This window comes from Musca autumnalis, unplaced genomic scaffold, assembly GCF_047663935.1.
Source record: "Musca autumnalis isolate F117 unplaced genomic scaffold, ASM4766393v1 scaffold_5, whole genome shotgun sequence".
NCBI classification, from domain to species: domain Eukaryota; kingdom Metazoa; phylum Arthropoda; class Insecta; order Diptera; family Muscidae; genus Musca; species Musca autumnalis.
The window spans coordinates 48819375-48836237 of NW_027412088.1; the positions used below are offsets into that span (position 1 = coordinate 48819375).

Sequence of the window (16863 nt, forward strand, 5' to 3'; positions counted from 1 at the left end):
GATTTACTCTGGGGGTTTGAGTTTCAAATGTCAATTCCATAGCGCAAACGTCAAAAAAATCCCCATGAAGTGTGTTAACCCCGCAAAAACTCTAATGTAACCGTACTATAATATAGCCATAAGCAAGCATGTCTGCCGCTTATGTGTCTACGCTTTTACTCCTCCATGAAGTCCTTTTATCATTGAACTTACATTTTCATATGCCTTTTAGCTGCAGGTATTGTTTCATCCTTTTGCTTGAGAATAAAGCGACGAGCGCACAACAGACAATCCGTGAAATAATCGATTAAATCAAATTCGATTTTCTCTATAACATATGTCAAACGTTCTTTGTTATTCATCAGTGATCGAACTTCTTGAAGTCCTGCATTATCAAATTTCCAATCTCCATTAGCATAGTAGCCTATTACATCCAAGCCTTTGGTAATACGTTTTTGAACTCGAATTAAACTAGAATTTAGAAAAGTAGAAATTCAGAATTCTTATGTTACAACAAAACCAATAATTTACTTACACTGGTGGATAACGTAATATCAGTAAAATAAAGTCCGCAAATAATGCTGGTAACCAATGGAACAGAATCATACAGATCCAATGTAGTAATAAGTTTGATTTCATAGAACCACCTGGATACCATGCCACCCCATTAAGCGGTACCCTATTCTCAATGACCCAACGACCAACTTCAATAAGTTCTTTCCATGTCACTTCTATTTCATTGGAGCTTGAGAGATGCATAATGGGAGTTTTCATGGGTTCTAGATCGGGTGACAAATATCTCCATGTAGCTGTTAGAATACAATTTGCAGCAAAATCGACGGGCAGAAAATCTCCAAAGCCATTTTCACGAATGTGCATGGTACGTATAACACCTTTGCCAGCACCTATTAGAAGACCAGTGGGACCATTTATATTGTCTGTCCATCCCCGGAGTGGTTCACGCCACACAGGAATAACAATTGAAGGCCTTAATATGCCCGCTGGCATCTTATCGAATCTTTCCACAACCAAGGCCTCTGCTAAAGCCTTCGTGTAGGAATATGAGTTGGGTATGCTACCCATCATTTTTTTCTCAACTGCGGCCATATCTTTGTCACTCAACATTTCACAAAGGCTAATAATGCTATGCGGATCTGCAGGTGGATCATATGGTTTTTCGTATAGATGCTTAACATGAACATGGCAATATGTTGTGGAGATATACCAAAATAATGACAAGTGTTTAAAGGTGCTGGCTAAATCGAGCATATATTTGGTACCCCGTACATTTAAAAAGACGGCATTACGTAGGGCTTCATCAAATCTGAGAATTAAGGGGGGAGATGTAAAGCTGAATTGAACCTTAAGATTAATGAAACATACCTCACAGTGGCGGCACAATGCACCACAATAGAGACTTCATTTTGTAAGATTTTAATATCTTCTGGAGACATGCCTAGTTGAGGTTCCATAACATCACCAGCGATAAGTTCAACTTTTGTTAATATCCATTCTATGCTGTGTTGTTGTTTTAGCTTATCGAAGAGCTGAAAATTAAAGCAAAATAGCAAAAATACATAAGCGACATGCTTTAAGCTGAAAACACATCTAACGTATCAGTAAAGTTGGGCGCCAATTCTGGTAAAAAAAAGAAAAATTCGATCTATGTTGTCCTTGCCCTTTTATATGGTCTGTTCCTTTAAGTGTTGTTTACACTATCCATCAATTTGCTACCTGTGAATGGTGTACACACAATGATGTGGCAACTCATATGTGAATTTTTCATTTAGGGAGCGCTCTAGTCGGCTATGTATTTTCGTATGCAGTTGAGAAATAAATCGTGTGAAGAAAACAATTTTACCACAAAATGAAGAAAAAAGGTAATGAAAACGAAAATGTGAGTGCAATTTTTTATTTTTTTATTTTGTGGTCATACAAAATTGTATGCTGGTGTGAACGCAAAAACTAAAAGTGGTATGGACTTTGACAAAAACAAGGGTAAAAATAAGTGACAGCTTATGCGACATCGATGGCTAGTCTTAACATGCCTTTACTTTCAAAAATGGTGAACTGCCCTGATATAAATTCCTTGCTTTTAAAAGTAAGGGAACAGTTTGCGGGTAAAAAGTGGTAGAAACTGTTGACCTCAGACACGTAAAGAAACACGACAACTATTTCATCAGAAATGACGCCCAACTTTACTGGAATGTTGGATGTGTTTTCGGCTTAAGTCGTTTCTGGTAAACGAAAAAATAACGGCCGTGCACATTCCGTGTTGGTTACCATTTGCATTTGTTTATTTTATTAAGCATAGTAAAGCCGAAAACACATCCAATGTTTGAGTAAAGTTTTGCGCCGTTTCTGGTAAAAGAATTAAACACCAAGGGCTACATAGTTCGAATTTTTCTTTATTCTTTTGTCAGAAATGACGCAAAAATTAACTCAAACGTTGGATGCTTTTACCACCATTTCAAAACCTACCACATTATCTAACAAATCTTTGAGGCGCTCTTCGGGAGATTTGCCTTTTTTTGGACGCACTAGAAGATAGATTTTTTTCAAATCACCACATGACCTAGAATGAAAATTCATAAGAAATATTAAAAAAAAAAACGAATAAGGAGCAAGTTAACCCAGCAAAAAATTTTGGAAGTTGTGCAATTGGAGTTATGATTTCACAACATCTTTCGATGTAGTCCAAAAGAGTTATGAAAAATCCACTCCGTTCGATACATTTTATAAGCAGTTGCTGTAGAGATCCCTAAAGAAAAAACAGTTGGTTGATCCCTACACATTTCTTCAAAAGGTAAACAAGAGTGTATACATTTCGAAGAATTTTGTATAAAATAAAGAAATAACAACTTAAGTTGCGAATTTTTTTGCGGTAATTTACGAGAGGGAAATTTTTAATGGAGTGGAGTTGGAGTCCATGTCGAAAGTCGAAAAACTTTAGGATGATGAAAGAAAATCAGATGCATTTAGATTAAATCGAGAACGGAGGAAGTAAGCCCAAATGTGATTGAATTTAATGGAAACCTTTTTTAATGTGTGTTTATATGTATAATAAAGTTCTTTGTGTTCTTGTTTTACACAAATAATAAATGCATTTTATTTATTTTGTGCAAACTTTTTGCTGGGAAAATTCATAAGTGAACGGCAAATGTACTGTACACTTGTGATGAATAAACCGCATCCACGGATGCAAATTTTTGCGGGGATATGGTTTGTAACTTTACTTTTAAAAAAGGGTAATGCCAAGTTTACACTTGCGCTCCAAAATCCACTGGATTTCACGAAATCCTGAAATACACCCCAATGTTTACATTTATTTTTTGTTGATTTCAAACATATCACAATGATCAAGGTAGATGCATATGCGCAGCTGATGGAACACGAAATTTCAAAACAAGTTGTTGTAAATTGAATTAATCATCAAAAATATACGACAATATAGAACTTTACAACTTTAGTTGGAAACTTATCGTAAAATTATCTATATATCGTATTAATTGTGTATAGTACTAACAAATGAAAAAATAAAAAAATGATTTTATTGTTGAGACATCGTTATAATAAATTTTGATAGGTAAAAGTTGTGCTTAGAACCTGCACAATATTAGTACTTGCAGTAGTTTTCCCGTTTAGTGCTAAAAATGCGTTCCCGTACTCCGAAATCTAGCAAGACTTGCACTTATCTTTAAACAAAAATAGCGCCGAATAACACCCTCTTCTCCTGTTTTCTGCCATACAATTTTGGCCTAGTAGAAACTAAACAAAAATAGCGCCGAATAACACCCTCTTCTCCTGTTTTCTGCCATACAATTTTGGCCTAGTAGAAACTAGCAGCAAGCATGTTCATTGGCATCTAATATGATAGCTGATACGTTAATTTTGACGTTTATGATGGAGTTTTTGCAATTTCCGTCATTTTTTCGTTCCCGTATTTTTTAAGAAATTTGTATTGGGAAGCAATTTTTGACAATTCGCTCTTTTTCTAACATTACCATTAAAAAAGTACGGGAACACAATGAAAAATAGCATTGTAACAAAGTAATTTAATATTTTTTTTCACATTGTTTACAAATTTTGACACTAAAATTTTTTGTTGCAGAAATTGACCATCTACCTTGTTTATTGTGATACGTGAAAAGTGTTGCAACTTTTGGTACTTTTTTGGGCAAAAGCAGGGTTGTATATCATATGTACTGTGATTTCGATGTTGATTTCGCTGAAATCACGAAATGAGATGATTTCATTTTTGTATGCGAAATCATGAAAAATTTTGCTTGATTCCGCGCGAAATCACGAAACGCCTTCGAAATCACGAAACGACGCCAAATGTAGACTAAGCATAAGACCATGTTTACATTATAGCCTTTTACAGGGTTAACCTTCTTTACCATGGTAGAATAAGAAAAGGTAGCAGCAATACACAGCTGACTGAACTGGGTTGTAACGTTAGTGTCAAATTTCATATGACATTTTTATTTATTTCTATTTCGATGTACATTAGGGACATATATTTTTTGGGGAAAAACTATATTATTCGGAAAAAACCATTTCCCATTTCTTCATATCAATGATATGTAACCTCCTCCAAGTTCGAACGATAAGCCGCGCAGTAAATCCCCGCTTGTAGAGGCGATACAAAGTTTGTTAATATGTGAGGTATTTTGTTAAAATTAAAAAAAATAAAGCCCTAATAAACATGTGCTTCTTTGATTTCTAAAACAAAACATTAAAACAGCTTCTCCTTTTCCAATGAATTTCCAGCGACCCCAAACTTTTCTGCAAGAATTCTACTTTCTGCGAGAATTTATGCATTTAGTGGAATGATGTGGAAACATAAAAATTGAAAATGTAACGAATTTTCATTAATGTTTTCCAAAATATTCAACCAAATGTGAATAATTATTAGTATTTTAAATTCCAATAATTTATAGACATTTCCTTGTTTTGTTTACAAATACAACTGGCAGTAACATTACAAACAAAAACAAATTCCTTTGTGGTTGTTGTTCGAGTTGTATTTGTTGTAGTATTTACTTTACCTTATATTTGTTCTACCATGCTTCTTTACGAAGATTTATTTGAAATATAAGCAATGGAATTGACATTTGAAATTTATACTATGTTCACATTTACGAAATCCACTCGATTTCAACTGTCAATTCCATTGCTCAAACGTCAAATGAAATCCAATAGATTTCAGATGAGTTTTCATTTGACGTATACACAAAGGAATTGACAGATGAAATCGAGTGGATTTCGTAAATGTAAACATAGTCCTAGTGGGTTTGTTAAATCTGGTTATATATAAACGTACTATTATGTTACAATAAAGTAGAGGTAGGCCAGGTATGAAAATCACTGAGAAATGCCACCCTGCAGCCATGGCTTAAAACGTCAAATGGCATGGTACAATAATAATGGTAGATGTACCTGCATAGCTATCCCGTATTACAAAAACATATGGAACTTAAAGCTTCACTTTTTATATGTTAAAAGTGCCATATAGTGTAAAAACATTTCTTTTGCTACGCTCCAGAATATTCTTGTTGGAAAAGTCTTCCAAAAATAGCAAAAGTTCTTCCCAAACTTATGACAGTGAAAAAATGTCATTTACTTATTTTCTACTTGACAAGTTTAACTAATCTGACATCGTGATTGCTGGTATCCGATTTGCAGATAAATGTTAGCAGAATTTTTAAAAAAAAATTGTAATTTTTACATTCCCATACTTTTGGAACAAATTTATATTTGATAAATTGTTCATTCGTAAGTTTTGCTAAAAAATCAACAATTTTATTTTGCCACGCGAATACATATTTTTTTCCTTGTTTTCAATTTTAAGATATAGTGTTACAGCAGAAGTTTTTTGTTGGAACAATTCAGCGATACATCTACCTTTATGATTGCATAATGTCAAAAACAGTACAAAATGTCAACCCTGCTTTTGACAGATTAGGCCATAAAAAGAAACAAATTGTAATCAGCTGTTAGCTGTGGCCTACCTTTACTTTATTCTACCATGCGTACTATAAAAGTGGCAAAAGTTGTGAACTGCACTCATATGCAATGAACGGAAACAAACAAAACGATTCCCGTACCAATCACACAAAGCCACAAACTTTTCAGCTTCTCTGAATCGTTTCATTCTCACAACAAAACAAAAACACAAACTTTTCAATGTAAAAAGGTAGAAACCGTACGATTGCTGAAATGTAACTTCGGCTATGCTTTGCCGAGTTGTTTCATTCACCATCGATACAAAAAGTATTTTTGGGAAACGTTTGCCGTGTGTATTTCCAATGACACACTCAGACACACACACACATGTGATTGCTGAACAACCCTATAAGTTAGCATCAGCATACCACAGTGAATTTTATCAACCACCAATCAGCATACCACAGTGAATTTTATCAACTACCAAATGTTTTTGATTTATTCACATGTGTTTAGTACTATTCCGTTTTCTATCTGCTCTTGTGGAGTTGTACTTTTCGCTTGTCGTTTTGTTTGCACTCACGAATGTAAACAAAACAAAACTAAACAGCGAGCTCGGCCAACGTGGGTTATGTTTCGTTTTGTATTGTTCCTATGGAAAATACGAAACGAAACGATTGGAAATGTTATTTAAAGTATTTTTACGTACGCTGCTCATATGAATTGTATGCTTATGCCTTGTTCATACTAAGTCTAATTTGCTCTCTATTCGTTGTTCGAACCGAAATCACGATATAATTAAGGCCTGGATACATAAACTGCTTTGCCTAGTTGTCTTGCTTTCCTGCTTCATTTTTGACATAATAAAAATAAACAAAAATCAAATGCCTGCCAGAAAGTCTGTATACCAAAAAGTTATTTTGGCAGGTCTCTCTCTCTCGTTAATTTTGAAAATAGAAAAATTAAAAATGTACTGAAAACATCAAAATTGTGAGAAAAAAATAGAAAATATGAATGAAAATAATATAATTTTATATTAAAAAAAAAAATAAAAGTATGAAAATATGAATCATGTTGCTATGAATTGTGTACCATGTAATTATGAGAGCGAACAACTTGTTTCAAATGACTGAAAATAATAGGCCTGTTCGAAAACTTCGCAAGTAAAATGTATGTACAGGTTCTTGCAACTACTTCTCATTTCTCTTTAACTGAACAAGTTTGTTATCGAACAGCATTTTGTAAAAATTTGTACAAACTTTTGAGTTATCGTACCGACCTAATAAAGGAAGTAAGTAAAGGCCTGGGTACATAAGCAGCCTCGCCGGCTTGCCTTGCTTTGCTGCTTCATTTCTGACATAATTAAAATAAAAGAATAAAGAAGACCGAGCGAATTTCGAACTGGGTTGCCCGTTTCCTTTTTTATTCTTTTCTCAGAAGCAAGCAAGGCAAGCAGGCAAGGCAACTTATGTACCTATGCCTTAAGGCCTGCGTACATAAGCTGCCTCGCCTGGTTGCCCTGCTTCCCTACTTCATTTCTGACATAATTTCGGACTGGGTTGCCCTTTTCTTTTTTATTCTTTTATCAGAAGCAAGCAAGGTAAGCAGGCGAGGCAGCTTATGTACGCAGGCCTTTAAGAACATTTTACAACTTTTTTGTATACGGGAACGGGTTTTCGGGTAAAAGGGGTAAAAATTGTAAAAACTTGTTAGTTCTGGAACAAAGAAAATACTCATGGTAGAACAAGAAAAGGTAGCAGCAATACCCAGCTGACTGAACTGGGCTGTAATGTTAGTGTCAAACTCCATACGACATTTTTTATATTTATTTCTATGTACGATGTATATTAGGGATATATATCTTTTGAAGGAAAAATATATGCATCATGTTGCATTCATGTTGAAGCCACTTCAGACCCTTGGTGAGAGGAAGCAGTGTTGTCGGCTCGGCTTGACTGAATGTTGTCAGAGATATTATTGTATGTTCACCCATTGTTTGAATTCTCCTGGTCATGAGCATTGGACAACGGCATAATAAGTGCTCAATCGTCTCTGTTTCTTCTTCATCTTCGCATAATCTGCAGTAGTCCGTGGAGTCATCTCTATCCCATTTGCAGGTCATTGATCTTATTCTGCAGTGTACCGAAATTACTCCAACCATTAGTTTCAGGTCGGGTTTTCTCATAGAGAGTAGAGAAGTGGTCTTTCGTTTGGAGAGGTTGGGCCAGATTGCCTTTGATAGCTTACAGCCAGGTTCGTTGTTCCAAATCTGACCAGCCTTCTCCCTGTATACATGTTCTAAGAGGCGCATGAAATGACACAAGGGTGGCTTGATTGAGTAATCGATTTCGATGTCGTTTGACTCAGATCCGCGACGCGGCAATTCATCCGCTTTTTCATTTCCCTCGATGTCGCAGTGCCCCGGGACCCAGCACAAGGTAACGATTGATCCTAGGGCCTCCAAAGCTTTCCTGCAGTGCAAGACCGCAGCAGACTTGATTGAGTGGGATCTAAAGGCCTGCGTACATAAGCTGCCTTGCCTGCTTACCTTGCTTACTTCTGATAAAAGAATAAAAAAGAAAAGGGCAACCCAGTTCGAAATTTGCTCGTCCTTCTTTATTCTTTTATTTTTATTATGTCAGAAATGAAGCAGGAAAGCAAGGCAATCAGGCAAGGCAGCTTATGTACGCAGGCCTTAAGTGATTTTAGGGCTGCTTGACTATCCACATAGATAGTCACCGGTCCAGCTATGTCCCCTTCCATGTTTTTTTTATCAACTCTGCTGCTTTCGTGACCGCAAAGATTTCGGCTTGGAAGACTCTACAATTTTAGCTTAGCTTTTACGAGATCCGTAAGTTGAGTGTATTGCTGTAGATGCCCGCTCCTATTCCCCTTTCCATCTTGGAGCCATCGGTATAAACCTCTATACCGCGTAGAGGTGGGGAGTTGTGGGTCTAGGCTTCTCTGTCAGGTATCCTTCAACTTCAATTTCGTCGAAGTGTAATTGTGGTGATATATAGTCACTGATTACCTCCGATCCCACTGATAGTCCAGATCGTCGTAAAATAACAGCGTGGCCATAGTCGAAGTTGCGCCATGAACTTATCTCCTTGGGTCGGAGAGCACTCTTTGCTGCCAACTCTTACACCACGAGATTCATCGGATGAAGATCCAGTAATACATTGAGGGCAGCCTATGGAGTGTTTTTCATGGCACCGGTAATTAAGAGAGATGCCGCTCTTTGAACGGTATTAATCTTGTGGAGAAGTGATATCTTACTTAATGCATTCCACCATACCAATGAACCATAAGTCAGCATAGGGCGAACTATGGTCATAAAAATACAGTGGATGACCTGTGGTTTCAATCTCCAACTATTACCAATAGAGTTTTTGCATGAATAAAGGGCTATAAGACCTCTCTTGGCACGTTCTTCGACATTCATTTTCCACGTTAGTTGATGGTCCAGGATAATGCCAAGGTACTTGGCCTCTAGAGTGAATGGTTTGACTTTTCTCTTGTTCGTAAATAGAACCAGCTCTGTCTTAGATGGGTTCACCCCAAGTCCATTGTTGTGTGCCCAACTTGACAAATTGACTAGAGCTCCTTGCATGAGTTCCAATAGCGTTTGTGGGAACTTCCTGCTGATCATTATGACCACGTCATTAGCATAAGCTATTGTTTTTATACGTAGTTGGTAAAATTCCTTAAGTATTTCGTTAATCACCAGGAGCCACAGCAGTAAAGATAGTACGCCACCTTGTGGTGTGCCCCTGGTGACAGACTTCCGAATGGAGGTCTCACCGATATTTGAATTTATTATCCTGCCGCTAAGCATTCCATCGATCCAATTGATCAGTGTGGTGGAAACACCTAAGTTCAAGAGTGAATTGTTGATGGATTCAAGTTTTACGTTATTAAAGGTGCCTTTTATGTCAAGAAACGCTGCTAATGTATAGTTTGAGCCCATCATATTCCTCTCGATTGAACCAATGACTTCATTTAGTGCAGTCTCCACCGATCTGCCTCTGATGTAGGCGTGTTGGGCAGGACTTATAACACTGTTTTCAAGCATGGACCTTATTCCTATATCAAGCGATCTTTCAAAGCTTTTCAATAGAAAGGAAGATAGACTGATTGGTCTATACTCTTTAGGAAGTGTGTGACTCGACTTTGGGGATGTATGTCACCGTGACCTCCCTTCACAGAACCGGAGTGAGCGATAGACGTAGACAGGCCCTAAAAATGTGATCCAGGTGTGGAATCAACACCTCCAGTGCATTTTGTAGCATTGCAGGGAAGATACCATCTGGACCAGGGGATTTAAAAGGCTTAAAAGTGTTTATCGCCCAAGCTATCTTTGTGTGACTTATAATCTCCTCGATGACACTCACTTCCCCTGTGGCTCGGTTGCACATAGGTGTATCGGCTGAGCGATCTAGTGCATCCATGCAGTTGGGAAAGTGGGTTTTGGCTAGGAGATCCCGAGTTTCAAGACCGGAGTTAGACCATGTGACATCATCCCGTTTGATACTGCCGATGGATTTGGGGTCCTCGATAGTACTCTACGGAACCTGGCTACGTCCTATACTCCAAAATATTCAATCAAATGTGAAAAATATTATTTTTTTAAATTCTAATAATTTATAGACATTTCCTTATTTTGTTTACATTTATCTTTGACACTAATGTTACAAACAAAAACAAATTCATATGTGGTTGTTGTTGAGTTGTATTTGTTGTAGTCCTTACTTTACCTGGTTTGTTCTACCATGGCAAATACTTTTCAATTTTTTCAACATTTATAGTGCGTTTATATATAACCGGATTTAACAAACCTACTGGGTTTCAAATGTCAATTCCTTTCGGTATACGTCAAATAAGTCGTCATTATGAAGGTTAACCCTGAAAAAGGTTATAATATAAACATGGCCTTAATCCATTTCTGTCGACTTTTATAGCAATCTATAAATTATACAGCAAAAAAAGACGCATGCATATATTAAAAATAAAGATTTAAAAAAATATTTTTTATTACACGAAAGTATTAAATAACACTGTGCAACATTTTCAAGGTAATTTTGTGCAAACAATTTCAAATGCGGTTTTTATGAAAGTACAGACGCAATAGACAAAAACACTCTTTGGGTTTAGTTGTGTTAGATCGGGTTCGGATTTTATGGCCCTATCTAAACATGGCTAAATATTGACTTTTTAAAGAAAATCGGGGCTATAACTTCGAAACCAGTACGAATCTTTCCATGACATCCGCAGCAAACTTGTAGATAAGAACAAGAATAATGTATTTGGAAACATAATGAACACGAATAACCTCATTTATTGCCTCAATTTTTATAATATATCTAAAATTTTCGTGATTTGTATATATTTACCATCGTATCTCCACAACCGTAAAATTTTTCTTAATGTTATCGTTGGGAAAAATATTCGTTGGAATGTAATACACAACTCTTCAGATCATATCATTGTTGTAAAATTCCTCTATCGCGTTGTTTCTATCATATTTTTCGACGACAATTTGATAAATATATGAACCCATTGAAATTTCAAATATGAGAAAAAACAGCCTGTGTGAACGTTGTTTGAAATATGTTTTGTAGAAAGTATGATATAAAATACCGCCTAAACAACATGAAATAAGTGTTTTTCAGTTTCAGAATGTTCTGAAGAATTGCTGATCACATTATTTGGAAATTTTTTGCGAAAGGTTACTTGGATCAACTTTCAATAGTTTGGCTGTTACTGACCATAATTCCAGAAATTATGTAATCTTTCCTATATTTTATCAATTTTGATGCGCTATATGTGGTTTTTCGTAGTTCGTCTGTTCGACATGTAAGCAAAAGCAAAATTCTTATTAGTTTCTGAGATAAAGCACGGATCAATTGAAAAAAGGGTCATTTTAGCCCGGTATAGATGTGGCCATAAAATCCAAACCCGATCTAAAAACACGAAATCCAACTAGGCGGTTTGTAGTCTTAATATGTACTTTCAGAAAATGCCCACTAGAAGTTGTTTGCATTTTCAGTGTTGCACAGTGTAATTGGTCTGTTGAAGTATTGCATGAATCTACTATTTTTCGATATTACAAAGGAAAAATTGCTATCGTAGTAAAAAATAGTAGCTTCTTGCATGTTTTGGAACAGACATATAATTGAGTTAAAAGAAAAAATATGTTAGACACTTTGAAAAAAATCAGAGTTGTATTTGCAGACAGACTGTCTTGTGTAAACGCCAAGTAGAAATAGCCCAATATACATAAATGTATAAAGGCCTGTAGTGGGATTCTGTATCTCATTTTTGTTGTTACCGACAAAAATCGGTAAAATTAAATCGCAAAATTATGACTAAAAACATAAAGAAAAGTTGGCATCGCTGCATGTGTCGGTAGAGGCTAGCGACTACTTTTTATTCATCGTTAACTTACCGAAAAATTTCGTTAATTATCGAAATTATAAGCATTTTAATTTTACCGACAATTATCGATAACAGCAAAAATGAGTTACAGAATCCCACTACTGGGTACATAAGCCGCTCGGCTTTCTTGCTTAATTCATTTCTGGTAAAGAAATAAAGAATTGTCAGAACCACATTTCAATTAGGTCGAACTTGGTCTTTGGTCTTTTACCAGAAATTAATTAAGCAAGAAAGCCTAGCGGCTTATGTACGCAGGCCTTAAGGGCACTTCTCTACTATTGCTTACGTAAAGGAGCGTAGCTAATAGGCCATGCGGACGGTAATAATTAATCAAAAAGTAGGTTTTTACTTTCGATTACGTAAATATGTATATTCTACAAGAGAATCAATCATTAAACTTACCTCAATAATTTTTCGACCAAAACCTTTCCCAGAAATCCTGTACCGCCAGTTAAAAATATTCCGCGTCCAGCAATACTCTTTGCAATACGATCTTCTTCATTGTCATCGACATGATCGATTTTAACAAAACCCGGGTCTTTTTCAAATTCTAGTTTTGGTCTTTCTTTGGTATTGTTTAGCAGCAATTTAGTTGCAAGTGGGATTTTTTCAAGCATTGGGAAGAAATTTTCTGAAAGAAGATAACAAAATGGGATGTGTTTTATACTCAGCTCCGTTCCATTTACTTTTTCAATGGTAAAAGTGTTAAAAGAGAAAACGGTCAAAAATTTTTCTCTCATGACCAGTTTTACCACAAAAGTAAAGGAACGGTAAAATGGTAGATCTGGTAACAATGTCAAAAAGAAACCAAAAAAAATGCAATTTCTTTTTTTATTTCACTGTTTTTAATTTTGTTTTGTCAGCGTTCGTTTTTTTTTTCTTTTGATTTTGTTACCTTTTTTCAGCATTGCCAAATAATCGTCAAATAAATGTCGAAAAATCAGTTCTTTCATTTTTTACCCGAAGAACTTTGTCTGGTAGCCTGGTAGAAAAGACAATTTTTGTTCTCTCTCTCTTAAAAATGTAACCTCAGGCAAGTAAAAAGGAACACAACTAATATGTTTCATGCTATCGATATTATCGTTAAGTTGTCATCACCATTAATTTGGAGAGGAAAATGGCGGAAATGTCAATGCTTTTATTGACAAAGCGAACAAAGCAAGCGACGAGCTGATTGAGTTTGGGCCTAAAGGCCTCGACACATAAGAAGCATGGCATTCTTGCTTAATAGTACGGTTACACTATAGTTTTTTGCCGCGTTAAACCACTTCGAGAGGATTTGTTTGACGTTTGCGCTATGGAATTGACAGTTGAAATCCAAACCCACTGGGTTAACCCGGTTAAGTGTAACCGGGGTATAAGTCATATCTGGTAAATGACTAAAGACCAAGTTCGACCTAATTCAAATGTGATTCTGAAATCTTTTTATTAGGTCGAACTTGGTCTTTAGTCTTTTATCAGATATGACTTCAGCAAGAATGTCATGCTTCTTATGTGTCGAGGCCTTAAGGCCATGTTTATATTATAGCCTTTTACAGGGTTAAACGCCATACACATTAGAGCTTTTTTGCAGGGTTAACCTTCTTTGTGAAGATTTATTTGACATATATCCAATGGAATTGACATTTAAAACCCAGTGGGTTTGTTAAATCCGGTTATATATAAACGTACTATTAATGCTCTTAATGAAGATTTATTTGACGTATACGCAAAGGAATTGACATTTGAAACCCAGCGGGTTTGTTTAATCCGGTTATATAAGCGTAATATGCCATTTAGATATGACACCATTAGCCGGATTTAGCGCATTATCAGGTTTTATTTGCTAAATCCAGCCAAAATCTACCAGATTTCCCATACAAAAATAAATCCTCCTATTGAGTGGATTTGTTTTAAATCTGGCATAAATCCTCGTATACAACTCTGTTTTTTGCAACATGTTGCTAGAAAATACAAAAAATTGCAAGCTGGCACAAGAAACAAGGTAGATGCATCGGTGAATTGCTACACTAAAAATAATTTAAAATGTAAAAATTTGTAAACAAGGCGGAAAAATTTAATTTGTTTTGATGTACAAAGTTGATTTTTATCAACCAAGACTAATATTTACGATGTCTAAACGATAAAATAATTCGTTTATTTATTTTAGATGGGCAAACTGCGATAAAATAATTCTTTATTTGCTCTTTAGTTAGCATTAGTAGCATAATGTGCTAACATTTTCAGTATTAAACAATAAATTTGTAATTTGACGTATGTTTTTTGAGACGAATTCAATTTACAAAAAATTCTTTTGACGTTTCACATTCGTTCAGATTGGCTGATGCATCTACCTTGGTAATTGTGCTATGAACAAAAATCAGCTGACTGTCATTTAAATCCTCCAAAATGTATATCTAAATGCAATGAGATTTGTACTGGATTTATTAAATCCAGTCGAGGATTTATGGCTAGTCTTAATGAGCTATAATATTATAGTACGTTTATATATAACCGGATTTAACAAACCCACTGTGTTTCAAATGTCAATTCCATTGCTTATATTTCAAATAATTCCTCATAAAGAAGGTTAACCCTGCAAAAGGCTATAATATAAACATGGCCTTAATGTTTTAAGCTTTCTTTATAGCATTTAAATCATATTTTTCACACTTCTATCAAATCTGATATACCTTTTAGAATATTATATTTCTGATTTTTATCACTTCAAGCGTATCCTTTTAAGTCCTTGTTTTTATACAGTGTATCTAGTGTTGTTGTTTATTTCTATATTTTATTTGAACCGAACACACCGAGATATATTGGCAAACTGTTTAAATTTTATAAATATACATTTGGTTATATCTATTTGAACCGAACACACCGAGATATATGGGCAAACTGTTTAAATTTTATAAATATAAATTTGGTTATATCTATACTACCCATCCCTTGATGGGAATGCATGATTTGTAACGCCAGTCGGCTGGAACAAGATGACGTTATTAATAAGAAAGTAACAAATAATTAATATATTATGAAAAAAAAACAACAGGAAAATAATTAAATTTCAATTAAGAATATTTGTAATGAATAATAATGAAGGGAAACGTTTTGATAAAATCATTTGTCAGGAACATATCAATAATGTGTAATGGAAGTTTACAGCCCTTTCAAAGACCATTTTTAAGGATCCTCTTCATAAGTGGCTGTGCTATTTCAGTTTATTCGAAGGACCTCCTACAAGAGGAAATTTTGTTTACCAAATTTTTATCGTATTCAAATGGACTGGAATAGATCCCTGTTTAACTAATAGGGCTGCTCATTTCTTCACGGTAGCGTAAATTGAGAGTAAGCTTCAGTCGTCGTTTGGCCTGCAACGGAGAACCACATTTTCAATGTGAGCACCCCTGAACTAACATCTTTTCTCTACACCCGCAAATCCTCACCAAGACTCTGTATATTTACATATTACTACAAAACCTTGTTCGCTACGTGAATATTAATTGTAAAACGCGTATTCGCTTTCAATTCACCATGAATTAGCAGACTTCCCTCCCTTCAATACCAAAAATTATACAGTAAAACAAAATGATGGATGCACGCATATATTAAAAATAAAGGAATATTTATCAGATTTTAATGAATATTTTTCCATTAAACGAAAATATTATAATATATTTATTAGATTTACAAAGAAAAAATGTCTACATGTCGGTTTAAAAATTAAGGATAGAATGAATAAAATTTATTGATATTTTGCTAATACAACTTTTCATTTTCAATGCATGTTTCAAAGGTTTCTTTGATTTAGAAAAATATTTTGTTGACAAATGGTAAATTCAAACAAGTACATGTATTAAAAGGCCTGGGTACATAAGCTGCCTCGCCTGGTTGCCTCGCTTTCCTGCTTCATTTCTGACATAACAAAAATAAAAGAATAAAGAAGAAAAGTGCAACCTAGTTCGAAATTGGCTCGGCATTCTTTATTCTTTTATTTTATGTTATGTCAGAAATGAAGCAGGAAAGCAAGGCAACCAGGCGAGGCAGCTTATGAAGCCAGGCCTTAACATCCCCTCTCAACAAATTAAATCCTTAACTAAAAACTTAAACTTAGATGAAGCCAAAGGTTTGGTTAAAAAATCAGCTCGTTGTTGATCGGTTGAACAATACAACAAATCAATTACACCATCATTTTCCAAATTCATTATGTGATGATACTTAACATCAATATGTTTTGTTCTTGAACTAAACTTTGGAGATTTTATGATCCTTACAGCACGGTTACACTACAGCTTTTTGCCGGGTTAACCCACTTCATGAGGATTTATTGCTTAATCTGGTCAAATCTGACCAGATTTGCCATACAAAAATTAAATCCTCTCACGGCTGGGTTTATTTTAAATCCGGCACAAATCCACCAAAAATACAGTGTTGTATTCGGTATTTGTGCAAAAAAATCCAACTCTACTCAAAAAGTACCAAAAGTTGCAACTGTTTTTGCAACAGAGTTTGTCG

At 35.2% G+C, this 16863-nt stretch overlaps 1 protein-coding gene across 3 annotated transcripts in view; it reads right to left on the bottom strand.

Annotated features, from left to right (window-relative positions):
* Positions 1-16863, bottom strand: part of LOC141404628 (fatty acyl-CoA reductase 1-like) — a 382118-nt gene that overhangs the window by 1698 nt on the left and 363557 nt on the right. The window contains exons 1-6 of one of the 3 annotated variants that reach the window (XM_073988114.1): positions 15039-15252; positions 12769-12997; positions 2461-2554; positions 1363-1526; positions 515-1303; positions 193-450 (exon numbers count right to left, since the gene is read on the bottom strand). In XM_073988114.1, the coding sequence (XP_073844215.1) occupies positions 193-450; positions 515-1303; positions 1363-1526; positions 2461-2554; positions 12769-12983 (1520 nt within the window). In that variant the 5' untranslated portion in view covers positions 12984-12997; positions 15039-15252. Of the gene's footprint in view, positions 1-192; positions 451-514; positions 1304-1362; positions 1527-2460; positions 2555-12768; positions 12998-13261; positions 13319-15038; positions 15253-16863 lie in introns of those variants that run through there. The other 2 variants (XM_073988113.1, XM_073988115.1) reach the window with 2 other exon arrangements.